General features: G+C 50.4%; 1 protein-coding gene across 2 annotated transcripts in view; it reads right to left on the bottom strand.

The window, feature by feature from the left end:
* Nucleotides 1-4,751: 4,751 nt before the first annotated feature.
* Nucleotides 4,752-27,421, bottom strand: part of LOC306756959 (bcl-2-like protein 1) — a 39,749-nt gene continuing 17,079 nt past the window's right edge. For both annotated transcript variants that reach the window (XM_079241915.1, XM_079241914.1), the window contains exon 3: nt 4,752-5,322. In XM_079241915.1, the coding sequence (XP_079098041.1) occupies nt 5,182-5,322 (141 nt within the window). In that variant the 3' untranslated portion in view covers nt 4,752-5,181. The remainder of the gene's footprint in view (nt 5,323-27,421) is intronic.

The raw sequence follows: 27,421 nt of genomic DNA, 5'->3' as shown, positions 1-27,421 counted from the left end.
CGTCATCATCGTCATCGTCATCATCGTCATCGCCATCACCATCACCGTCATCGTCATCATCGTCATCTCCATCATCGTCGTCACCATCATTGTCATCGTTATCATCGTCATCACCATCATCGTCGTCACCATCTCCATCATCGTCGTCTCCATCATCGTCATCGCCATCATCGTCGTCACCATCATCGTCATCGTCGTCATCATCGTCATCATCGTCATCGCCATCACCATTACCGTCATCATCGTCATCTCCATCATCGTCACCATCATCGCCATCATCGTCACCATCATCGCCATCATCGTCATCGCCATCATCATCGTCACCATCATCGTCGTCACCATCATCGTCATCGTCATCATCACCATCATCGTTATCGCCATCATCGCCATCGCCATCATCGTCATCACCATCATCATCATCGCTATCATCGTCATCGCATCATCATCGTCTTCATTGTCATCGCCATCATTGCCATCACCCTCATCGCAATCGCCATCATCATCATCACCATCATCATCATCGCAATCGCCATCATCATCTACATCATCACCATCATCATCATCGTCATCGCCATCATCACCATCATCATCATCATCGTCATAATCATCATCGCCATCATCGCAATCGCCATCGTCGTCCTAGTCATCGCCATCATTGTCATCGTCATCATCGCAATCGCCATCATCGTCATCGTCATCAACGTCATCACCATCATCATCGTCGTCATAATCGCCATCATCATCATGATCATCATTGACATCATCATCGTCATGATGGTGGGGGCACGGCAACAGTTAAAAACACATGCAATAAAACTATTTAATTTAAAAACCATGCTTTTGACCTCACTCACGTCGTCATCGCCATCATCGTCATCACTATCATTGTCATCGCCATCACCGTCATCGTCATCATCGCCATCATCGTCATCAACATCATCACCATCATCATCGTCATCGCCATCACCGTCATCATCATCATCGCCATCATCGTCATCAACATCATCACCATCATCATTATCGTCATCGCCATCACCGTCATCTCCATCATCGTCGTCACCATCATCGTCATCTCCATCATCGTCATCGTCATCATCGTCATCATCATCATCTCCATCATCGTCATCGCCATCATCGTCATCTCCATCATCGTCGTCACCGTCATCTCCATCATCGTCATCGCCATCATCGTCATCGCCATCATCGTCATCTCCATCATCGTCATCGTCGTCATCATCGTAACCATCATCGTCATCTCCATCATCGTCATCTCCATCATCATCGTAACCATCATCGTCATCTCCATCATCATCGTAACCATCATCGTCATCATCGTCATCTCCATCATCGTCATCGTCATCATCGTCATCTCCATCATCGTCGTCACCATCGTCATCATCGTCATCATCGCCATCATCGCCATCATCGTCATCTCCATCATCGTCATCGTCGTCATCATCGTCATCTCCATCATCGTCATCAACGTCATCGTCGTCATCTCCATCATCATCGTCACCGTCATCATCGTCATCTCCATCATCGTCGTCACCATCGTCATCATCGTCATCATCGCCATTATCGTCATCTCCATCATCGTCATCATCATCGTCACCATCATCGTCATCGTCATCACCGTCATCTCCATCATCGTCGTCACCATCATCGTCATCATCGTCATCTCCATCATCGTCGTCACCATCATTGTCATCGTCATCATCGCCATCATCGTCATCTCCATCATCGTCATCGCCATCATCATCGTCACCATCATCGTCATCGTCATCACCGTCATCACCATCATCGTTATCGCCATCATTGCCATCATCATCATCGCTATCATCGTCATCGCATCATCATCGTCTTCATTGTCATCGCCATCATTGCCATCACCCTCATCGCAATCGCCATCATCATCATCACCATCATCACCATCATCATCATCGCAATCGCCATCATCATCTACATCATCACCATCATCATCATCATCGTCATCGCCATCATCACCATCATCATCATCATCGTCATCGTCATAATCATCATCGCCATCATCGCAATCGCCATCGTCATCCTAGTCATCGTCATCATCGCAATCGCCATCAACGTCATCACCATCATCATCATCATCGCCATCATCGTCATCGCCATCATCATCATGATCATCATTGACATCATCATCATCGTCATGATGGTGGGGGCACGGCAACAGTTAAAAACACATGCAATAAAACTATTTAATTTAAAAACCATGCTTTTGACCTCACTCACGTCGTCATCGCCATCATCGTCATCACTATCATTGTCATCGCCATCACCGTCATCGTCATCATCGTCATCAACATCATCACCATCATCATCGTCATCATCATCGTCATCACCGTCATCAACATCATCACCATCATCATTATCGTCATCGCCATCACCGTCATCGCCATCATCATCATCATCATCATCGTCATGATCATCATTGACATCATCATTATCGTCATGATGGTGGGGGCGCGGCAACAGTTAAAAACACATGCAATAAAACTATTTAATTTAAAAACCATGACCTCACTACCGGCAGCTTACCAGGAAGAAGGGATGACATGACACTGCACAAAAAGGACCTTTTATTCCTTTTGACTGTAAATGTCATTTAATATATCATTAGCTTAGCATTATTTATGATCTGATATTATCTCATTTTTATTTAAATAATGAAAAGAAGGACAACATGGAGACTTTCCTCTGAGATTAAGTATTTGTCATGTCATGTGTAGCAGCAGAGTGAAGCTTCAGGCAGACAACATGACTGTCAAACAGAAACCCTGTGAGACTAAATGCATGTTTCTATCTGACAAAATTCTTTTAATATGAAACTTTGTCATGGGGTCCCCTGCTGTTCCCAATAAGATGCTGCAGTCGCAACTTCGTTTGAGGCGATTTATTCATTTCCCGGGGAATCCCCAATGTGCAGAAGTATATACAGTATATACGGTATGTACAGTATATACAGTATATACTGGTGCCTTGGACGTGCTGACGTTGCTGTAACGTATTGTGTCATTTCCTGTTTCCCTAGCGTGTGTCACTGCGGATTGCTTCGAGCCGTTGGCTCCTTTAACCTCTTTCTAACTTCTATCTATTGTTAACCAACCACTCACTTCCAGCGTGTCCTGGGTCTTCCCCGGGGTCTCCTCCCAGAGAGACGTGCCTGGAACACCTCACCAGGGAGGTCCAGGAGGCATCCTGACCAGATGCCCGAGCCACCTCAACTGGTTCCTCTCGATGCGGAGGAGCAGCGGCTCTACTCTGATCTCCTCCCGGATGACCGAGCTCCTCACCCTATCTCTAAGGGAGAGCCTGGCCACCCTGCGGAGGAAACCCATTTCAGCCGCCTGTATACGAGATCTCCTTCTTTCGGTCACGACCCACAGCTCATGACCATAGGTGAGGGTAGGAACGTAGATCGACTGGTAAATCGAGAGCTTCGCCTTCTGGCTCAGCTCCTTCTTCACCACGACAGACCGGCGCAGAGCCCGCATTACTGCAGACGCTGCACCGATCCGTCTGTCCATCTCCATCCTTCCCTCACTTGTGAACAAGACCCCGAGATATTTAAACTCCTGTCAAACATCTCATGTTGATGACAATAGTCGGACCTCCGATCATCATTCTAGGCTCTGAAATGCTTCGCGAACCCTGACCCATGTTTCCTCCTTCGACCCTGATGGTGGAATATGCCAGAACCATCAACCTGAAGAAAAACCACACCTTTGGCCATATTTGTGTCGTTCAGGGGTGCCCAGGTCAAGATCTGCAATGCTGCATTCCTTCTCCGTCCCACTCAGATGAATGGCTGGTTAGCCGGCGTCTGCAGAGGAGCATGACGTATGGATGAAGGGATCCAGAAGTCTGATGCATCAGCAGGTTGTAGTCAGCTGACCTGACTATTTGAGCACATACTGTTCCTGAAATGAGTTTTTTTTCTGACCAGGCAGTGAACTTTTGCCTGAAGCTGCAGGCCGACCCACGGCACCCTGCTGCTTTTATCAACATTTGAGAAGGATTATTGTGACAGGTTTAATGTTGCTGCTGATTTTTAAGATGCCAGGTTACAGTAATCAAACCACAAATATTCCACATTATTGTATTGCAAATGAATTCATTTTAGTTTTCAGACTGTAAAACTGGGCTCTATGATCAAAACGGTGCAGTTTAAGGGTTAAAATAAAATAAATTAATAGACTTTTATATTAAGGTTTACAAACTAAAAAATCCTGTTTATAATTGTTTATATAATATTTTAGTGAATATTTATGATCTTAGAGGAGAAAATGGATCATTTTAAAGGGTGACTGAGCGTCAGGAAGCATGAGGTCGATCAGGCGGATCATCTGGTGTCTCGTGGTTAAAGGCAAAGTGTTGCAGGCTCAGGACAGCATGCAGTGTCATTGACCTGCATGTTTACCCCCCACCACCACCAGGGATGGACAGCAGTTAAAGAAGCTGTAAGGAATGAAGAGCAGATGGATGAGGGGTAGGATGAAGAGACCGGGAGGGAAGACGAAAGATGGGGAAGGATAGATGAACAGATGAGGGAGGGAAAGATGGACACTTGACAGGATGATGGCTGAGAATGGAGGGAAGTATGAGGAGGTACCAGGTGATCAGAGATGTGCTATTAAAGGCATTAAACCTCTCAGACTAAAGAACACAGAAACAAAAGAAAAACAAATATTTATTTTAGAAGCATGCCTTCACCTCCAGAACAGGCAACAAACGTAGGCGAGTATTCCACAGCGAAAAGAAAATTCAAGTTAGACTCCGGCAGACATAAACATTGATTCGCTTTTAATGCACAGAAGGAATAAAAGAATAACAAAGTTCACCAAACCAGCTTAAGGTTCGCTGCCTTCTACCTTATTGGGTTCATTTAAAGCACTTCCATTTTAAAAGTAAAACTCTTTTACAACTGAAATACTCTGTTTATATGAGACACCAGACAAGCAGGCGAGAAGAAGACCAGCTCACCCTGCGACACAGTGGAGATCCTCCCACTATGAGCTTTACTCCTGCCTCACCTCAATGTGGCAGCGCACAAGCAGACCGGCGTCTTTTCACTGTAAACATTTACTATTAACTTATACTTGTGTTGGCGTAACATGACTCACAGCGCGCCACGAGTAGCAACATGCTTCACCGTTTCTTAGCAATAAGCACGCCGAGCAGCACTCCAGTCATCAAAGCCACTCCGACAAGCAGCCATTTCTTTAGGGTCTCCTGGAATCTCCTCGCCTCTGCAGCAGCGTCTCGCCCGTAAATCTCAGCGAAGCGGTCCTGCAGTGGGAGGACAGAGGGGAAGACATTTAGAATTCATTCATTTACAAAAAAGCGTGCATGTTTTGTCCACTTTGGAGGTCACACATAGGCCTGTAACAGATTTTGCCAGGCGGTAACGATAATATAGCGCTGAGCTATTATTGTTGTCATTTTGAGACCATTTCAACTAAAATAACAATAATTACGTAATAATAATGAAGGTGGATCCTGTCAGAGATCAACACACTTTAGTTTCTAAGGAACATTTATCTGGATGTGCAGACTAGACCCATCCAGTCTGCTGAAACAGATCAGGATCTCCTGGGGTATTGGCACTGTGGTAATCTGGAAAATTTGGTCTCTAAACACCATGTAGCACAGTTAGGTGGTCTACGGTCGTATAGGGGACGTGTTTGGACCATGTAGCACAGTTATGTGGTGTGAGGTCATATAGGGGGGCGTGTTGGGACCATGTAGCACAGTTATGTGGTGTGAGGTCATATAGGGGGGCGTGTTGGGACCATGTAGCACAGTTATGTGGTGTGCAGTCGTATAGAGAGACATGTCTGGACCACAGTTATGTGGTCAACGTTCGTATAGGGGACGTGTCTAGACCATGTAGCACAGTTACATGGTCTACGGTCATAGAGGGGGGTGTGTCTGGACCATGTAGCACAGTTACGTTGTCTATGGTTGCATAGGGGGACGTTTCGGAACCATGTAGCACCGTTACATGGTCTACAATCGTATAGGGGGACGTGTCTGGACCATGTCGCACAGTTACGATGTCTACGGTCATATAGGGGGACCTGTATGGACCATGTAGCACAGTTACGTGGTCTACGGTCAAATAGGGGGACGTGTAAGGACCATGTAGAACAGTTCCATGGTCTACAGTTGTAGAAGGGGACGTGTATGGACCATGTAGCACAGTTACATGGTCTACGGTCGTATACGGGTACATGTCGGGACGATGTAGACCAGTTCCGTGGTCTACGGTCATATAGGGGGACCTGTATGGACCATGTAGCACAGTTACGTGGTCTACGGTTGTATAGAGGGACGTGTCTGGACCATGTAACACAGTTACGAGGTCTACGGTCAAATAGGCGGACGTGTCTGGACCATGTCGCACAGTTACGATGTCTACGGGCGTATAGGGGGTCGTTTCTACACCATGAAATACAGTTACATGGTCTACGGTCGTATAGGGGCACGTTTCTGGACCATGTAGCACAGTTACGTGGTCTACGGTTGTATAGGGGGACGTGTCTGGACCATGTAACACAGTTACGAGGTCTACGGTCAAATAGGGGGACGTGTATGGACCATGTAGAACAGTTCCATGGTCTACAGTTGTAGAAGGGGACGTGTATGGACCATGTGGCACAGTTACGTGGTGTGCGGTCGTATAGGGGGACGTGTCTCGACAACAGTTACGTGGTCTACGGTTGTATGAGGGGACGTGTTGGGACCATGTAGCACAGTTACGTGGTCCACGGTCGTATAGGGGGACGTGTCTGGACCACAGTTACATGGTCTACGGTTGTAGAGGGGGACGTGTCTGGACCATGTAGCACAGTTACGTGGTCTACGTTCATATAGGGGGACGTGTCTGGACCATGCAGCATAGTTATGTGGTGTGAGGTCATATAGGGGGGCGTGTTGGGACCATGTAGCACAGTTATGTGGTGTGCAGTCGTATAAGGGACGTGTCTGGACTACAGTTACGTGGTCTACATTCATATAGGGGGACGTGTCTTGACCATGTAGCAGTTACATGGTCTATGGTCGTATAGGGGGACGTGTCTGGACCATGTAGCACAGTTACGTTGTCTATGGTTGCATAGGGGGACGTTTCGGAACCATGTAGCACCGTTACATGGTCTACGGTCGTATACGGGTACATGTCGGGACGATGTAGACCAGTTCCGTGGTCTACGGTCATATAGGGGGACCTGTATGGACCATGTAGCACAGTTACGTGGTCTACGGTTGTATAGAGGGACGTGTCTGGACCATGTAACACAGTTACGAGGTCTACGGTCAAATAGGCGGACGTGTCTGGACCATGTCGCACAGTTACGATGTCTACGGGCGTATAGGGGGTCGTTTCTACACCATGAAATACAGTTACATGGTCTACGGTCGTATAGGGGCACGTTTCTGGACCATGTAGCACAGTTACGTGGTCTACGGTTGTATAGGGGGACGTGTCTGGACCATGTAACACAGTTACGAGGTCTACGGTCAAATAGGGGGACGTGTATGGACCATGTAGAACAGTTCCATGGTCTACAGTTGTAGAAGGGGACGTGTATGGACCATGTGGCACAGTTACGTGGTGTGCGGTCGTATAGGGGGACGTGTCTCGACAACAGTTACGTGGTCTACGGTTGTATGAGGGGACGTGTTGGGACCATGTAGCACAGTTACGTGGTCCACGGTCGTATAGGGGGACGTGTCTGGACCACAGTTACATGGTCTACGGTTGTAGAGGGGGACGTGTCTGGACCATGTAGCACAGTTACGTGGTCTACGTTCATATAGGGGGACGTGTCTGGACCATGCAGCATAGTTATGTGGTGTGAGGTCATATAGGGGGGCGTGTTGGGACCATGTAGCACAGTTATGTGGTGTGCAGTCGTATAAGGGACGTGTCTGGACTACAGTTACGTGGTCTACATTCATATAGGGGGACGTGTCTTGACCATGTAGCAGTTACATGGTCTATGGTCGTATAGGGGGACGTGTCTGGACCATGTAGCACAGTTACGTTGTCTATGGTTGCATAGGGGGACGTTTCGGAACCATGTAGCACCGTTACATGGTCTACAATCGTATAGGGGGACGTGTCTAGACCATGTCGCACAGTTACGATGTCTACGGTCATATAGGGGGACCTGTATGGACCATGTAGCACAGTTACGTGGTCTACGGTCAAATAGGGGGACGTGTAAGGACCATGTAGAACAGTTCCATGGTCTACAGTTGTAGAAGGGGACGTGTATGGACCATGTAGCACAGTTACATGGTCTACGGTCGTATACGGGTACATGTCGGGACGATGTAGACCAGTTCCGTGGTCTACGGTCATATAGGGGGACCTGTATGGACCATGTAGCACAGTTACGTGGTCTACGGTTGTATAGAGGGACGTGTCTGGACCATGTAACACAGTTACGAGGTCTACGGTCAAATAGGCGGACGTGTCTGGACCATGTCGCACAGTTACGATGTCTACGGGCGTATAGGGGGTCGTTTCTACACCATGAAATACAGTTACATGGTCTACGGTCGTATAGGGGCACGTTTCTGGACCATGTAGCACAGTTACGTGGTCTACGGTTGTATAGGGGGACGTGTCTGGACCATGTAACACAGTTACGAGGTCTACGGTCAAATAGGGGGACGTGTATGGACCATGTAGAACAGTTCCATGGTCTACAGTTGTAGAAGGGGACGTGTATGGACCATGTGGCACAGTTACGTGGTGTGCGGTCGTATAGGGGGACGTGTCTCGACAACAGTTACGTGGTCTACGGTTGTATGAGGGGACGTGTTGGGACCATGTAGCACAGTTACGGGGTCCACGGTCGTATAGGGGGACGTGTCTGGACCACAGTTACATGGTCTACGGTTGTAGAGGGGGACGTGTCTGGACCATGTAGCACAGTTACGTGGTCTACGTTCATATAGGGGGACGTGTCTGGACCATGCAGCATAGTTATGTGGTGTGAGGTCATATAGGGGGGCGTGTTGGGACCATGTAGCACAGTTATGTGGTGTGCAGTCGTATAAGGGACGTGTCTGGACTACAGTTACGTGGTCTACATTCATATAGGGGGACGTGTCTTGACCATGTAGCAGTTACATGGTCTATGGTCGTATAGGGGGACGTGTCTGGAACATGTAGCAGACTTACGTGGTCTATGGTCGTATAGGGTGACGTGTCTGGACCATGTAGCACAGTTATGTGGTCTACGGTTGCATAGGGGGACGTGTCGGGACCATGTAGCGCAGTTCCGTGGTCTACGGTTGTATAGGCGGACGTGTCTGGACCATGTGGCACAGTTACGTGGTCTACAATCTTATAGGGGGACGTGTGTGGACCATGTAGCACAGTTACGTGGTCTATGGTCGTATAGGGGGACGTGTCTGGATCATGTAGCACAGTTACGTGGTCTACGTGTATATAGGAAAAGTGTCTGAGCCATGTAGCACAGTTACTTGGTCTACAGTCGTATAGGGGGAGGTGTGTGTACCATGTAGCACAGTTACGTGGTCTACGTCATATTGGGGGACGTGTTGGGACCATGTAGCACAGTTATGTGGTGTGCAGTCGTATAGGGGACGTGTCTGGACTACAGTTACGTGGTCTACATTCATATAGGGGGACGTGTCTGGACCATGTAGCAGTTACATGGTCTATGGTCGTATAGGGTGACGTGTCTGGACAATGTAGCAGACTTACGTGGTCTATGGTCGTATAGGGGCACGTTTCTGGAACATGAAATACAGTTACCTGGTCTACAGTCGTGTTGGAGGACGTGGCTGGAACATGTAGCACAGTTATGTGGTCTACGGTCCTATAGGGGGAAGTGTATGGACCATGTGGCACAGTTACATGGTGTGCGGTCGTATAGGGGGACGGGTCTGGACCATGTAGCACAGTTACGTGGTCTACGGTCGTACAGGGAGACATGTCTGGACCACAGTTACGTGGTCTACGTTCGTATAGGGGATGTGTCTGAACCATGTAGCACAGTTACGTGGTCTACGGTCGTATAGGGGGAAGTGTCTGGACAACAGTTACGTGGTCTACGGTTGTATAGGGGGACGGGTCTGGACCATGTGGCACAGTTACATGGTGTGCGGTCGTATAGGGGGACGGGTCTGGACCATGTAGCACAGTTACGTGGTCTACATTCATATAGGGGGACGTGTCTGGACCATGTAGCAGTTAAATGGTCTATGGTCATATAGGGGGACGTGTCTGGACCACAGTTATGTGGTCTACGTTCATATAGGGGACATGTCTGGACCACAGTTACGTTGTCTATGTTCATATAGGGGACGTGTCTGGACCATGTAGCACAGTTACGTGGGCTACGGTCGTATAGGGGGGTGTGCCTGGACCACAGTTATGTGGTCTACGTTCATATAGGGGACATGTCTGGACCACAGTTACGTTGTCTATGTTCATATAGGGGACGTGTCTGGACCATGTAGCAGACTTACGTGGTCTACGGTGGTATAGGGGCACGTTTCTGGACCATGAAATACAGTTACCTGGTCTACAGTCGTGTTGGAGGACATGTCTGGACCATGTAGCACAGTTCTGTGGTCTACGGTCGTATAGGGGGACGTGTATGGACCATGTGGCACAGTTACATGGTGTGATGTCGTATAGGGGGACGGGTCTTGACCATGTAGCACAGTTACGTGGTCTACGGTCGTACAGGGAGACATGTCTGGACCACAGTTACGTGGTCTACAATCTTATAGGGGGATGTGTCTGGACCATGTAGCACAGTTACGTGGTCTACGTGTATATATGGAAAGTGTCTGAGCCATGTAGCACAGTTACTTGGTCCACAGTCGTATAGGGGTACGTGTCTGGACCATGTAGCACAGTTAGTGGTCTACGGTCGTATAGGGGGACGTGTCTGGACCATGTAGCACAGTTACGTGGTCTACGTCATATTGGGGGACGTGTTGGGACCATGAAATACAGTTACCTGGTCTACAGTCGTGTTGGAGGACGTGGCTGGACCATGTAGCACAGTTATGTCGTCTGGATTCATATAGGGGGACGTGTCTGGACCATGTAGCACAGTTACGTGGTCTGCGGTCGTATAGGGGGATGTGTCTGGACCACAGTTATGTGGTCTACGTTCATATGGGGGACGTGTCTGGACCATGTAGCACAGTTACGTGGTCTACGGTCGTAAAGGGGGACGTGTCTGGACCATGTAGCACAGTTACGTGGTCTACAGTCGTAAAGGGGTACGTGTCTGGACCATGTAGCACAGTTCCGTGGTCTACGGCCGTATAGGGGGACGTGTCTGGACCATGTAGCACAGTTACGTGGTCTACAATCTTATAGGGGGACGTGTATGGACCATGTAGCACAGTTACGTGGTCTACAGTTGTACAGGGGGACGTGTCTGGACCATGTAGCACAGTTACGTGGTCTACAGTCGCATAGGGGGACGTGTCTGGACCATGTGGCACAGTTACGTGGTCTACGGTCGTAAAGGGGTACGTGTCTGGACCATGTAGCACAGTTACGTGGTCTACGGTCGTATAGGGGGACGTGTCTGGACCACAGTTACATGGTCTATGGTCGGAGAGGGGGACGTGTCTGGACCATGTAGCACAGTTACGTGGTCTACGGTCGTATAGGGGAACGTGTCTGGACCATGTAGTACAGTTATGTGGTCTACGGTCATATAGGGGGACGTGTATGGACCATGTAGCACAGTTACGTGGTCTACGGTTGTACAGGGGGACGTGTCTGGACCATGTAACACAGTTACGAGGTCTACGGTCAAATAGGGGGACGTGTATGGATCATGTCGCACAGTTACGATGTCTACGGGTGTATAGGGGGTCGTTGCTGGACCATGAAATACAGTTACATGGTCTACGGTCGTATAGGGGCACGTTTCTGGACCATGTAGCACAGTTACGTGGTCTACGGTCGTATAGGGGAACATGTCTGGACCATGTAGCACAGTTATGTGGTCTACAGTCGCATAGGGGGACGTGTCTGGACCATGTAGCACAGTTACGTGGTCTACGGTCGTACAGGGAGACATGTCTGGACCACAGTTACGTGGTCTACGTTCATATAGGGGACGTGTCTGGACCATGTAGCACACTTACGTGGTCTACGGTCGTATAGGGGGGTGTGCCTGGACCACAGTTATGTGGTCTACGTTCATATAGGGGACATGTCTGGACCACACTTACGTTGTCTATGTTCATATAGGGGACGTGTCTAGACCATGTAGCACAGTTACGTGGTCTACGGTCGTATAGTGGGACGTGTCTGGACCATGTAAGACAGTTACGTGGTCTACGGTCGTAAGGGGGGACGTGTCTGGACCACAGTGACGTGGTCTACGTTCATTTAGGGGACGTGTCTGGACCATGCAGCACAGTCACGTGGTTTACGGCCGTATAGGGGGATGTGTATGGCCCATGTAGCACAGTTACGTGGGCTACATCATATTGGGGGACGTGTTGGGACCATGTAGCAGTGACATGGTCTATGGTCGTATAGGGGGACGTGTCTGGACCATGTAGCAGACTTACGTGGTCTACGGTCATATAGGGGCACGTTTCTGGACCATGAAATACAGTTACCTGGTCTACGGTCGTGTTGGAGGACATGTCTGGACCATGTAGCAAAGTTCTGTGGTCTACGGTCGTATAGGGGGACGTGTATGGACCATGTGGCACAGTTACATGGTGTGATGTCGTATAGGGGGACGGGTCTTGACCATGTAGCACAGTTACGTGGTCTACGGTCGTACAGGGAGACATGTCTGGACCACAGTTACGTGGTCTACAATCTTATAGGGGGATGTGTCTGGACCATGTAGCACAGTTACGTGGTCTACGTGTATATATGGAAAGTGTCTGAGCCATGTAGCACAGTTACGTGGTCTACGGTCGTATAGGGGGACGTGTCTGGACCATGTAGCACAGTTACGTGGTCTACGTCATATTGGGGGACGTGTTGGGACCATGAAATACAGTTACCTGGTCTACAGTCGTGTTGGAGGACGTGGCTGGACCATGTAGCACAGTTATGTCGTCTGCATTCATATAGGGGGACGTGTCTGGACCATGTAGCACAGTTACGTGGTCTGCGGTCGTATAGGGGGATGTGTCTGGACAACAGTTATGTGGTCTACGTTTATATGGGGGACGTGTCTGGACCATGTAGCACAGTTACGTGGTCTACGGTCGTATAGGGGGACGTGTCTGGACCATGTAGCACAGTTACGTGGTCTACAGTCGTAAAGGGGTACGTGTCTGGACCATGTAGCACAGTTACGTGGTCTACGGTCGTATAGGGGGACGTGTCTGGACCATGTAGCACAGTTACGTGGTCTACAATCTTATAGGGGGACGTGTATGGACCATGTAGCACAGTTACGTGGTCTACGGTTGTACAGGGGGACGTGTCTGGACCATGTAGCACAGTTACGTGGTCTAGAGTCGCATAGGGGGACGTGTCTGGACCATGTAGCACAGTTACGTGGTCTACGGTCGTATAGGGGGACGTGTCTGGACCACAGTTACATGGTCTATGGTCGTAGAGGGGGACGTGTCTGGACCATGTAACACAGTTACGTTGTCTATGTTCATATAGGGGACGTGTCTGGACCATGTAGCACAGTTACGTGGTCTACGTCATATTGGGGGACGTGTTGGGACCATGAAATACAGTTACCTGGTCTACAGTCGTGTTGGAGGACGTGGCTGGACCATGTAGCACAGTTACATGGTGTGATGTCGTATAGGGGGACGGGTCTTGACCATGTAGCACAGTTACGTGGTCTACGGTCGTAAAGGGGTACGTGTCTGGACCATGTAGCACAGTTACGTGGTCTGCGGTCGTATAGGGGAATGTGTCTGGACCACAGTTATGTGGTCTACGTTCATATGGGGGACGTGTCTGGACCATGTAGCACAGTTACGTGGTCTACGGTCGTATAGGGGGACGTGTCTGGACCATGTAGCACAGTTACGTGGTCTACAGTCGTAAATGGGTACGTGTCTGGACCATGTAGCACAGTTACGTGGTCTACGGTCGTATAGGGGGACGTGTCTGGACCATGTAGCACAGTTACGTGGTCTACAATCTTATAGGGGGACGTGTATGGACCATGTAGCACAGTTACGTGGTCTACGGTTGTACAGGGGGACGTGTCTGGACCATGTAGCACAGTTACGTGGTCTACAGTCGCATAGGGGGACGTGTCTGGACCATGTAGCACAGTTACGTGGTCTACGGTCGTAAAGGGGTACGTGTCTGGACCATGTAGCACAGTTACGTGGTCTACGGTCGTATAGTGGGACGTGTCTGGACCATGTAAGACAGTTACGTGGTCTAAGGTCGTAAGGGGGGACGTGTCTGGACCACAGTGACGTGGTCTACGTTCATTTAGGGGACGTGTCTGGACGATGCAGCACAGTCACGTGGTTTACGGCCGTATAGGGGGATGTGTATGGCCCATGTAACACAGTTACGTGGTCTACATCATATTGGGGGACGTGTTGGGACCATGTAGCAGTGACATGGTCTATGGTCGTATAGGGGGACGTGTCTGGACCATGTAGCAGACTTACGTGGTCTACGGTCGTATAGGGGCACGTTTCTGGACCATGAAATACAGTTACCTGGTCTACGGTCGTGGTGGAGGACATGTCTGGACCATGTAGCACAGTTACGTGGTCTACGGTCATATAGTGGGACGTGTCTGGACCATGTAGCACAGTTCTGTGGTCTACGGTCGTATAGGGGGACGTGTATGGACCATGTGGCACAGTTACATGGTGTGATGTCGTATAGGGGGACGGGTCTTGACCATGTAGCACAGTTACGTGGTCTACGGTCGTACAGGGAGACATGTCTGGACCACAGTTACGTGGTCTACAATCTTATAGGGGGATGTGTCTGGACCATGTAGCACAGTTACGTGGTCTACGTGTATATATGGAAAGTGTCTGGACCATGTAGCACAGTTACTTGGTCCACAGTCGTATAGGGGGACGTGTCTGGACCATGTAGCACAGTTACGTGGTCTACGGTCGTACAGGGGGACGTGTCTGGACCATGTAGCACAGTTACGTGGTCTACGTCATATTGGGGGACGTGTTGGGACCATGAAATACAGTTACCTGGTCTACAGTCATGTTGGAGGACATGTCTGGACCATGTAGCACAGTTACGTGGTCTACGTCATATTGGGGGACGTGTTGGGACCATGAAATACAGTTACCTGGTCTACAGTCGTGTTGGAGGACGTGGCTGGACCATGTAGCACAGTTATGTCGTCTGCATTCATATAGGGGGACGTGTCTGGACCATGTAGCACAGTTACGTGGTCTACGTCATATTGGGGGACGTGTTGGGACCATGAAATACAGTTACCTGGTCTACAGTCGTGTTGGAGGACGTGGCTGGACCATGTAGCACAGTTATGTCGTCTGCATTCATATAGGGGGACGTGTCTGGACCATGTAGCACAGTTACGTGGTCTGCGGTCGTATAGGGGGATGTGCCTGGACCACAGTTATGTGGTCTACGTTCATATGGGGGACGTGTCTGGACCATGTAACACAGTTACGTAGTCTACGGTCGTAGAGGGGGACGTGTTGGGACCATGTATGACAGTTACGTGGTGTGCGGTTGTATAGGCGGACGTGTCTGGACCATGTAGCACAGTTACGTGGTCTACGGTCGTATAGGGGAACGTGTCTGGACCATGTAGCACAGTTATGTGGTCTACGGTCATATAGGGGGACGTGTATGGACTATGTAGCACAGTTACGTGGTCTACGGTTGTACAGGGGGACGTGTCTGGACCATGTAACACAGTTACGAGGTCTACGGGTGTATAGGGGGTCGTTTCTGGACCATTTAGCACAGTTACGTGGTCTACGGTCGTATAGGGGAATGTGTCTGGACCATGTAGCACAGTTACGTGGTCTACAATCTTATAGGGGGACGTGTATGGACCATGTAGCACAGTTACGTGGTCTACGGTTGTACAGGGGGACGTGTCTGGACCATGTAGCACAGTTACGTGGTCTAGAGTCGCATAGGGGGACGTGTCTGGACCATGTAGCACAGTTACGTGGTCTACGGTCGTATAGGGGGACGTGTCTGGACCACAGTTACATGGTCTATGGTCGTAGAGGGGGACGTGTCTGGACCATGTAACACAGTTACGTTGTCTATGTTCATATAGGGGACGTGTCTGGACCATGTAGCACAGTTACGTGGTCTACGTCATATTGGGGGACGTGTTGGGACCATGAAATACAGTTACCTGGTCTACAGTCGTGTTGGAGGACGTGGCTGGACCATGTAGCACAGTTATGTCGTCTGCATTCATATAGGGGGACGTGTCTGGACCATGTAGCACAGTTACGTGGTCTGCGGTCGTATAGGGGGATGTGTCTGGACCACAGTTATGTGGTCTACGTTCATATGGGGGACGTGTCTGGACCATGTAGCACAGTTACGTGGTCTACGGTCGTATAGGGGGACGTGTCTGGACCATGTAGCACAGTTACGTGGTCTACAGTCGTAAATGGGTACGTGTCTGGACCATGTAGCACAGTTACGTGGCCTACGGTCGTATAGGGGGACGTGTCTGGACCATGTAGCACAGTTACGTGGTCTACAATCTTATAGGGGGACGTGTATGGACCATGTAGCACAGTTACGTGGTCTACGGTTGTACAGGGGGACGTGTCTGGACCATGTAGCACAGTTACGTGGTCTACGGTCGTACAGGGGTACGTGTCTGGACCATGTAGCACAGTTACGTGGTCTACGGTCGTATAGTGGGACGTGTCTGGACCATGTAAGACAGTTACGTGGTCTAAGGTCGTAAGGGGGGACGTGTCTGGACCATGTAGTACAGTTATGTGGTCTACGGTCATATAGGGGGACGTGTATGGACCATGTAGCACAGTTACGTGGTCTACGGTTGTACAGGGGGACGTGTCTGGACCATGTAACACAGTTACGAGGTCTACGGTCAAATAGGGGGACGTGTATGGATCATGTCGCACAGTTACGATGTCTACGGGTGTATAGGGGGTCGTTGCTGGACCATGAAATACAGTTACATGGTCTACGGTCGTATAGGGGCACGTTTCTGGACCATGTAGCACAGTTACGTGGTCTACGGTCGTATAGGGGAACATGTCTGGACCATGTAGCACAGTTATGTGGTCTACAGTCGCATAGGGGGACGTGTCTGGACCATGTAGCACAGTTACGTGGTCTACGGTCGTACAGGGAGACATGTCTGGACCACAGTTACGTGGTCTACGTTCATATAGGGGACGTGTCTGGACCATGTAGCACACTTACGTGGTCTACGGTCGTATAGGGGGGTGTGCCTGGACCACAGTTATGTGGTCTACGTTCATATAGGGGACATGTCTGGACCACACTTACGTTGTCTATGTTCATATAGGGGACGTGTCTAGACCATGTAGCACAGTTACGTGGTCTACGGTCGTATAGTGGGACGTGTCTGGACCATGTAAGACAGTTACGTGGTCTACGGTCGTAAGGGGGGACGTGTCTGGACCACAGTGACGTGGTCTACGTTCATTTAGGGGACGTGTCTGGACCATGCAGCACAGTCACGTGGTTTACGGCCGTATAGGGGGATGTGTATGGCCCATGTAGCACAGTTACGTGGGCTACATCATATTGGGGGACGTGTTGGGACCATGTAGCAGTGACATGGTCTATGGTCGTATAGGGGGACGTGTCTGGACCATGTAGCAGACTTACGTGGTCTACGGTCATATAGGGGCACGTTTCTGGACCATGAAATACAGTTACCTGGTCTACGGTCGTGTTGGAGGACATGTCTGGACCATGTAGCAAAGTTCTGTGGTCTACGGTCGTATAGGGGGACGTGTATGGACCATGTGGCACAGTTACATGGTGTGATGTCGTATAGGGGGACGGGTCTTGACCATGTAGCACAGTTACGTGGTCTACGGTCGTACAGGGAGACATGTCTGGACCACAGTTACGTGGTCTACAATCTTATAGGGGGATGTGTCTGGACCATGTAGCACAGTTACGTGGTCTACGTGTATATATGGAAAGTGTCTGAGCCATGTAGCACAGTTACGTGGTCTACGGTCGTATAGGGGGACGTGTCTGGACCATGTAGCACAGTTACGTGGTCTACGTCATATTGGGGGACGTGTTGGGACCATGAAATACAGTTACCTGGTCTACAGTCGTGTTGGAGGACGTGGCTGGACCATGTAGCACAGTTATGTCGTCTGCATTCATATAGGGGGACGTGTCTGGACCATGTAGCACAGTTACGTGGTCTGCGGTCGTATAGGGGGATGTGTCTGGACAACAGTTATGTGGTCTACGTTTATATGGGGGACGTGTCTGGACCATGTAGCACAGTTACGTGGTCTACGGTCGTATAGGGGGACGTGTCTGGACCATGTAGCACAGTTACGTGGTCTACAGTCGTAAAGGGGTACGTGTCTGGACCATGTAGCACAGTTACGTGGTCTACGGTCGTATAGGGGGACGTGTCTGGACCATGTAGCACAGTTACGTGGTCTACAATCTTATAGGGGGACGTGTATGGACCATGTAGCACAGTTACGTGGTCTACGGTTGTACAGGGGGACGTGTCTGGACCATGTAGCACAGTTACGTGGTCTAGAGTCGCATAGGGGGACGTGTCTGGACCATGTAGCACAGTTACGTGGTCTACGGTCGTATAGGGGGACGTGTCTGGACCACAGTTACATGGTCTATGGTCGTAGAGGGGGACGTGTCTGGACCATGTAACACAGTTACGTTGTCTATGTTCATATAGGGGACGTGTCTGGACCATGTAGCACAGTTACGTGGTCTACGTCATATTGGGGGACGTGTTGGGACCATGAAATACAGTTACCTGGTCTACAGTCGTGTTGGAGGACGTGGCTGGACCATGTAGCACAGTTACATGGTGTGATGTCGTATAGGGGGACGGGTCTTGACCATGTAGCACAGTTACGTGGTCTACGGTCGTAAAGGGGTACGTGTCTGGACCATGTAGCACAGTTACGTGGTCTGCGGTCGTATAGGGGAATGTGTCTGGACCACAGTTATGTGGTCTACGTTCATATGGGGGACGTGTCTGGACCATGTAGCACAGTTACGTGGTCTACGGTCGTATAGGGGGACGTGTCTGGACCATGTAGCACAGTTACGTGGTCTACAGTCGTAAATGGGTACGTGTCTGGACCATGTAGCACAGTTACGTGGTCTACGGTCGTATAGGGGGACGTGTCTGGACCATGTAGCACAGTTACGTGGTCTACAATCTTATAGGGGGACGTGTATGGACCATGTAGCACAGTTACGTGGTCTACGGTTGTACAGGGGGACGTGTCTGGACCATGTAGCACAGTTACGTGGTCTACAGTCGCATAGGGGGACGTGTCTGGACCATGTAGCACAGTTACGTGGTCTACGGTCGTAAAGGGGTACGTGTCTGGACCATGTAGCACAGTTACGTGGTCTACGGTCGTATAGTGGGACGTGTCTGGACCATGTAAGACAGTTACGTGGTCTAAGGTCGTAAGGGGGGACGTGTCTGGACCACAGTGACGTGGTCTACGTTCATTTAGGGGACGTGTCTGGACGATGCAGCACAGTCACGTGGTTTACGGCCGTATAGGGGGATGTGTATGGCCCATGTAACACAGTTACGTGGTCTACATCATATTGGGGGACATGTTGGGACCATGTAGCAGTGACATGGTCTATGGTCGTATAGGGGGACGTGTCTGGACCATGTAGCAGACTTACGTGGTCTACGGTCGTATAGGGGCACGTTTCTGGACCATGAAATACAGTTACCTGGTCTACGGTCGTGGTGGAGGACATGTCTGGACCATGTAGCACAGTTACGTGGTCTACGGTCATATAGTGGGACGTGTCTGGACCATGTAGCACAGTTCTGTGGTCTACGGTCGTATAGGGGGACGTGTATGGACCATGTGGCACAGTTACATGGTGTGATGTCGTATAGGGGGACGGGTCTTGACCATGTAGCACAGTTACGTGGTCTACGGTCGTACAGGGAGACATGTCTGGACCACAGTTACGTGGTCTACAATCTTATAGGGGGATGTGTCTGGACCATGTAGCACAGTTACGTGGTCTACGTGTATATATGGAAAGTGTCTGGACCATGTAGCACAGTTACTTGGTCCACAGTCGTATAGGGGGACGTGTCTGGACCATGTAGCACAGTTACGTGGTCTACGGTCGTACAGGGGGACGTGTCTGGACCATGTAGCACAGTTACGTGGTCTACGTCATATTGGGGGACGTGTTGGGACCATGAAATACAGTTACCTGGTCTACAGTCATGTTGGAGGACATGTCTGGACCATGTAGCACAGTTACGTGGTCTACGTCATATTGGGGGACGTGTTGGGACCATGAAATACAGTTACCTGGTCTACAGTCGTGTTGGAGGACGTGGCTGGACCATGTAGCACAGTTATGTCGTCTGCATTCATATAGGGGGACGTGTCTGGACCATGTAGCACAGTTACGTGGTCTACGTCATATTGGGGGACGTGTTGGGACCATGAAATACAGTTACCTGGTCTACAGTCGTGTTGGAGGACGTGGCTGGACCATGTAGCACAGTTATGTCGTCTGCATTCATATAGGGGGACGTGTCTGGACCATGTAGCACAGTTACGTGGTCTGCGGTCGTATAGGGGGATGTGCCTGGACCACAGTTATGTGGTCTACGTTCATATGGGGGACGTGTCTGGACCATGTAACACAGTTACGTAGTCTACGGTCGTAGAGGGGGACGTGTTGGGACCATGTATGACAGTTACGTGGTGTGCGGTTGTATAGGCGGACGTGTCTGGACCATGTAGCACAGTTACGTGGTCTACGGTCGTATAGGGGAACGTGTCTGGACCATGTAGCACAGTTATGTGGTCTACGGTCATATAGGGGGACGTGTATGGACTATGTAGCACAGTTACGTGGTCTACGGTTGTACAGGGGGACGTGTCTGGACCATGTAACACAGTTACGAGGTCTACGGGTGTATAGGGGGTCGTTTCTGGACCATTTAGCACAGTTACGTGGTCTACGGTCGTATAGGGGAATGTGTCTGGACCATGTAGCACAGTTACGTGGTCTACAATCTTATAGGGGGACGTGTATGGACCATGTAGCACAGTTACGTGGTCTACGGTTGTACAGGGGGACGTGTCTGGACCATGTAGCACAGTTACGTGGTCTAGAGTCGCATAGGGGGACGTGTCTGGACCATGTAGCACAGTTACGTGGTCTACGGTCGTATAGGGGGACGTGTCTGGACCACAGTTACATGGTCTATGGTCGTAGAGGGGGACGTGTCTGGACCATGTAACACAGTTACGTTGTCTATGTTCATATAGGGGACGTGTCTGGACCATGTAGCACAGTTACGTGGTCTACGTCATATTGGGGGACGTGTTGGGACCATGAAATACAGTTACCTGGTCTACAGTCGTGTTGGAGGACGTGGCTGGACCATGTAGCACAGTTATGTCGTCTGCATTCATATAGGGGGACGTGTCTGGACCATGTAGCACAGTTACGTGGTCTGCGGTCGTATAGGGGGATGTGTCTGGACCACAGTTATGTGGTCTACGTTCATATGGGGGACGTGTCTGGACCATGTAGCACAGTTACGTGGTCTACGGTCGTATAGGGGGACGTGTCTGGACCATGTAGCACAGTTACGTGGTCTACAGTCGTAAATGGGTACGTGTCTGGACCATGTAGCACAGTTACGTGGCCTACGGTCGTATAGGGGGACGTGTCTGGACCATGTAGCACAGTTACGTGGTCTACAATCTTATAGGGGGACGTGTATGGACCATGTAGCACAGTTACGTGGTCTACGGTTGTACAGGGGGACGTGTCTGGACCATGTAGCACAGTTACGTGGTCTACAGTCGCATAGGGGGACGTGTCTGGACCATGTAGCACAGTTACGTGGTCTACGGTCGTACAGGGGTACGTGTCTGGACCATGTAGCACAGTTACGTGGTCTACGGTCGTATAGTGGGACGTGTCTGGACCATGTAAGACAGTTACGTGGTCTAAGGTCGTAAGGGGGGACGTGTCTGGACCATGTAAGACAGTTACGTGGTCTAAGGTCGTAAGGGGGGACGTGTCTGGACCACAGTGACGTGGTCTACGTTCATTTAGGGGACGTGTCTGGACGATGCAGCACAGTCACGTGGTTTACGGCCGTATAGGGGGATGTGTATGGCCCATGTAACACAGTTACGTGGTCTACATCATATTGGGGGACGTGTTGGGACCATGTAGCAGTGACATGGTCTATGGTCGTATAGGGGGACGTGTCTGGACCATGTAGCAGACTTACGTGGTCTACGGTCGTATAGGGGCACGTTTCTGGACCATGAAATACAGTTACCTGGTCTACGGTCGTGGTGGAGGACATGTCTGGACCATGTAGCACAGTTACGTGGTCTACGGTCATATAGTGGGACGTGTCTGGACCATGTAGCACAGTTCTGTGGTCTACGGTCGTATAGGGGGACGTGTATGGACCATGTGGCACCGTTACATGGTGTGATGTCGTATAGGGGGACGGGTCTTGACCATGTAGCACAGTTACGTGGTCTACGGTCGTACAGGGAGACATGTCTGGACCACAGTTACGTGGTCTACAATCTTATAGGGGGATGTGTCTGGACCATGTAGCACAGTTACGTGGTCTACGTGTATATATGGAAAGTGTCTGGACCATGTAGCACAGTTACTTGGTCCACAGTCGTATAGGGGGACGTGTCTGGACCATGTAGCACAGTTACGTGGTCTACGGTCATACAGGGGGGCGTGTCTGGACCATGTAGCACAGTTACGTGGTCTACGTCATATTGGGGGACGTGTTGGGACCATGAAATACAGTTACCTGGTCTACAGTCATGTTGGAGGACATGTCTGGACCATGTAGCACAGTTACGTGGTCTACGTCATATTGGGGGACGTGTTGGGACCATGAAATACAGTTACCTGGTCTACAGTCGTGTTGGAGGACGTGGCTGGACCATGTAGCACAGTTATGTCGTCTGCATTCATATAGGGGGACGTGTCTGGACCATGTAGCACAGTTACGTGGTCTACGTCATATTGGGGGACGTGTTGGGACCATGAAATACAGTTACCTGGTCTACAGTCGTGTTGGAGGACGTGGCTGGACCATGTAGCACAGTTATGTCGTCTGCATTCATATAGGGGGACGTGTCTGGACCATGTAGCACAGTTACGTGGTCTGTGGTCGTATAGGGGGATGTGCCTGGACCACAGTTATGTGGTCTACGTTCATATGGGGGACGTGTCTGGACCATGTAACACAGTTACGTAGTCTACGGTCGTAGAGGGGGACGTGTTGGGACCATGTATGACAGTTACGTGGTGTGCGGTTGTATAGGCGGACGTGTCTGGACCATGTAGCACAGTTACGTGGTCTACGGTCGTATAGGGGAACGTGTCTGGACCATGTAGCACAGTTATGTGGTCTACGGTCATATAGGGGGACGTGTATGGACTAAGTAGCACAGTTACGTGGTCTACGGTTGTACAGGGGGACGTGTCTGGACCATGTAACACAGTTACGAGGTCTACGGGTGTATAGGGGGTCGTTTCTGGACCATTTAGCACAGTTACGTGGTCTACGGTCGTATAGGGGAACGTGTCTGGACCATGTAGCACAGTTATGTGGTCTACGGTCATATAGGGGGACGTGTCTGGACCATGTAGCACAGTTACGTGGTCTACAGTCGCATAGGGGGACGTGTCTGGACCATGTAGCACAGTTACGTGGTCTACGGTCGTACAGGGAGACATGTCTGGACCACAGTTACGTGGTCTACGTTCATATAGGGGACGTGTCTGGACCATGTAGCACACTTACGTGGTCTACGGTCGTATAGGGGGGTGTGCCTGGACCACAGTTATGTGGTCTACGTTCATATAGGGGACATGTCTGGACCACACTTACGTTGTCTATGTTCATATAGGGGACGTGTCTAGACCATGTAGCACAGTTACGTGGTCTACGGTCGTATAGTGGGACGTGTCTGGACCATGTAAGACAGTTACGTGGTCTACGGTCGTAAGGGGGGACGTGTCTGGACCACAGTGACGTGGTCTACGTTCATTTAGGGGACGTGTCTGGACCATGCAGCACAGTCACATGGTTTACGGCCGTATAGGGGGATGTGTATGGCCCATGTAGCACAGTTAGGTGGGCTACATCATATTGGGGGACGTGTTGGGACAATGTAGCAGTGACATGGTCTATGGTCGTATAGGGGGACGTGTCTGGACCATGTAGCAGACTTACGTGGTCTACGGTCGTATAGGGGCACGTTTCTGGACCATGAAATACAGTTACCTGGTCTACGGTCGTGTTGGAGGACATGTCTGGACCATGTAGCACAGTTCTGTGGTCTACGGTCGTATAGGGGGACGTGTATGGACCATGTGGCACAGTTACATGGTGTGATGTCGTATAGGGGGACGGGTCTTGACCATGTAGCACAGTTACGTGGTCTACGGTCGTACAGGGAGACATGTCTGGACCACAGTTACGTGGTCTACAATCTTATAGGGGGATGTGTCTGGACCATGTAGCACAGTTACGTGGTCTACGTGTATATATGGAAAGTGTCTGAGCCATGTAGCACAGTTACGTGGTCTACGGTCGTATAGGGGGACGTGTCTGGACCATGTAGCACAGTTACGTGGTCTACGTCATATTGGGGGACGTGTTGGGACCATGAAATACAGTTACCTGGTCTACAGTCGTGTTGGAGGACGTGGCTGGACCATGTAGCACAGTTATGTCGTCTGCATTCATATAGGGGGACGTGTCTGGACCATGTAGCACAGTTACGTGGTCTGCGGTCGTATAGGGGGATGTGTCTGGACAACAGTTATGTGGTCTACGTTTATATGGGGGACGTGTCTGGACCATGTAGCACAGTTACGTGGTCTACAGTCGTATAGGGGGACGTGTCTGGACCATGTAGCACAGTTACGTGGTCTACAGTCGTAAAGGGGTACGTGTCTGGACCATGTAGCACAGTTACGTGGTCTACGGTCGTATAGGGGGACGTGTCTGGACCATGTAGCACAGTTACGTGGTCTACAATCTTATAGGGGGACGTGTATGGACCATGTAGCACAGTTACGTGGTCTACGGTTGTACAGGGGGACGTGTCTGGACCATGTAGCACAGTTACGTGGTCTACAGTCGCATAGGGGGACGTGTCTGGACCATGTAGCACAGTTACGTGGTCTACGGTCGTATAGGGGGACGTGTCTGGACCACAGTTACATGGTCTATGGTCGTAGAGGGGGACGTGTCTGGACCATGTAACACAGTTACGTTGTCTATGTTCATATAGGGGACGTGTCTGGACCATGTAGCACAGTTACGTGGTCTACGTCATATTGGGGGATGTGTTGGGACCATGAAATACAGTTACCTGTTCTACAGTCGTGTTGGAGGACGTGGCTGGACCATGTAGCACAGTTATGTCGTCTGCATTCATATAGGGGGACGTGTCTGGACCATGTAGCACAGTTACGTGGCCTGCGGTCGTATAGGGGGATGTGTCTGGACCACAGTTATGTGGTCTACGTTCATATGGGGGACGTGTCTGGACCATGTAGCACAGTTACGTGGTCTACGGTCGTATAGGGGGACGTGTCTGGACCATGTAGCACAGTTACGTGGTCTACAGTCGTAAATGGGTACGTGTCTGGACCATGTAGCACAGTTACGTGGTCTACGGTCGTATAGGGGGACGTGTCTGGACCATGTAGCACAGTTACGTGGTCTACAATCTTATAGGGGGACGTGTATGGACCATGTAGCACAGTTACGTGGTCTACGGTTGTACAGGGGGACGTGTCTGGACCATGTAGCACAGTTACGTGGTCTACAGTCGCATAGGGGGACGTGTCTGGACCATGTAGCACAGTTACGTGGTCTACGGTCGTAAAGGGGTACGTGTCTGGACCATGTAGCACAGTTACGTGGTCTACGGTCGTATAGTGGGACGTGTCTGGACCATGTAAGACAGTTACGTGGTCTAAGGTCGTAAGGGGGGACGTGTCTGGACCACAGTGACGTGGTCTACGTTCATTTAGGGGACGTGTCTGGACCATGCAGCACAGTCACGTGGTTTACGGCCGTATAGGGGGATGTGTATGGCCCATGTAACACAGTTACGTGGTCTACATCATATTGGGGGACGTGTTGGGACCATGTAGCAGTGACATGGTCTATGGTCGTATAGGGGGACGTGTCTGGACCATGTAGCAGACTTACGTGGTCTACGGTCGTATAGGGGCACGTTTCTGGACCATGAAATACAGTTACCTGGTCTACGGTCGTGGTGGAGGACATGTCTGGACCATGTAGCACAGTTACGTGGTCTACGGTCATATAGTGGGACGTGTCTGGACCATGTAGCACAGTTCTGTGGTCTACGGTCGTATAGGGGGACGTGTATGGACCATGTGGCACAGTTACATGGTGTGATGTCGTATAGGGGGACGGGTCTTGACCATGTAGCACAGTTACGTGGTCTACGGTCGTACAGGGAGACATGTCTGGACCACAGTTACGTGGTCGACAAATCTTATAGGGGATGTGTCTGGACCATGTAGCACAGTTACGTGGTCTACGTGTATATATGGAAAGTGTCTGGACCATGTAGCACAGTTACTTGGTCCACAGTCGTATAGGGGGACGTGTCTGGACCATGTAGCACAGTTACGTGGTCTACGGTCGTACAGGGGGACGTGTCTGGACCATGTAGCACAGTTACGTGGTCTACGTCATATTGGGGGACGTGTTGGGACCATGAAATACAGTTACCTGGTCTACAGTCATGTTGGAGGACATGTCTGGACCATGTAGCACAGTTACGTGGTCTACGTCATATTGGGGGACGTGTTGGGACCATGAAATACAGTTACCTGGTCTACAGTCGTGTTGGAGGACGTGGCTGGACCATGTAGCACAGTTATGTCGTCTGCATTCATATAGGGGGACGTGTCTGGACCATGTAGCACAGTTACGTGGTCTACGTCATATTGGGGGACGTGTTGGGACCATGAAATACAGTTACCTGGTCTACAGTCGTGTTGGAGGACGTGGCTGGACCATGTAGCACAGTTATGTCGTCTGCATTCATATAGGGGGACGTGTCTGGACCATGTAGCACAGTTACGTGGTCTGCGGTCGTA

Source organism: Telmatherina bonti (genome assembly GCF_933228915.1).
Source record: "Telmatherina bonti genome assembly, chromosome: 6".
NCBI classification, from domain to species: Eukaryota; Metazoa; Chordata; class Actinopteri; order Atheriniformes; family Telmatherinidae; genus Telmatherina; species Telmatherina bonti.
This window is presented reverse-complemented; position numbering and strand designations above follow the sequence as displayed.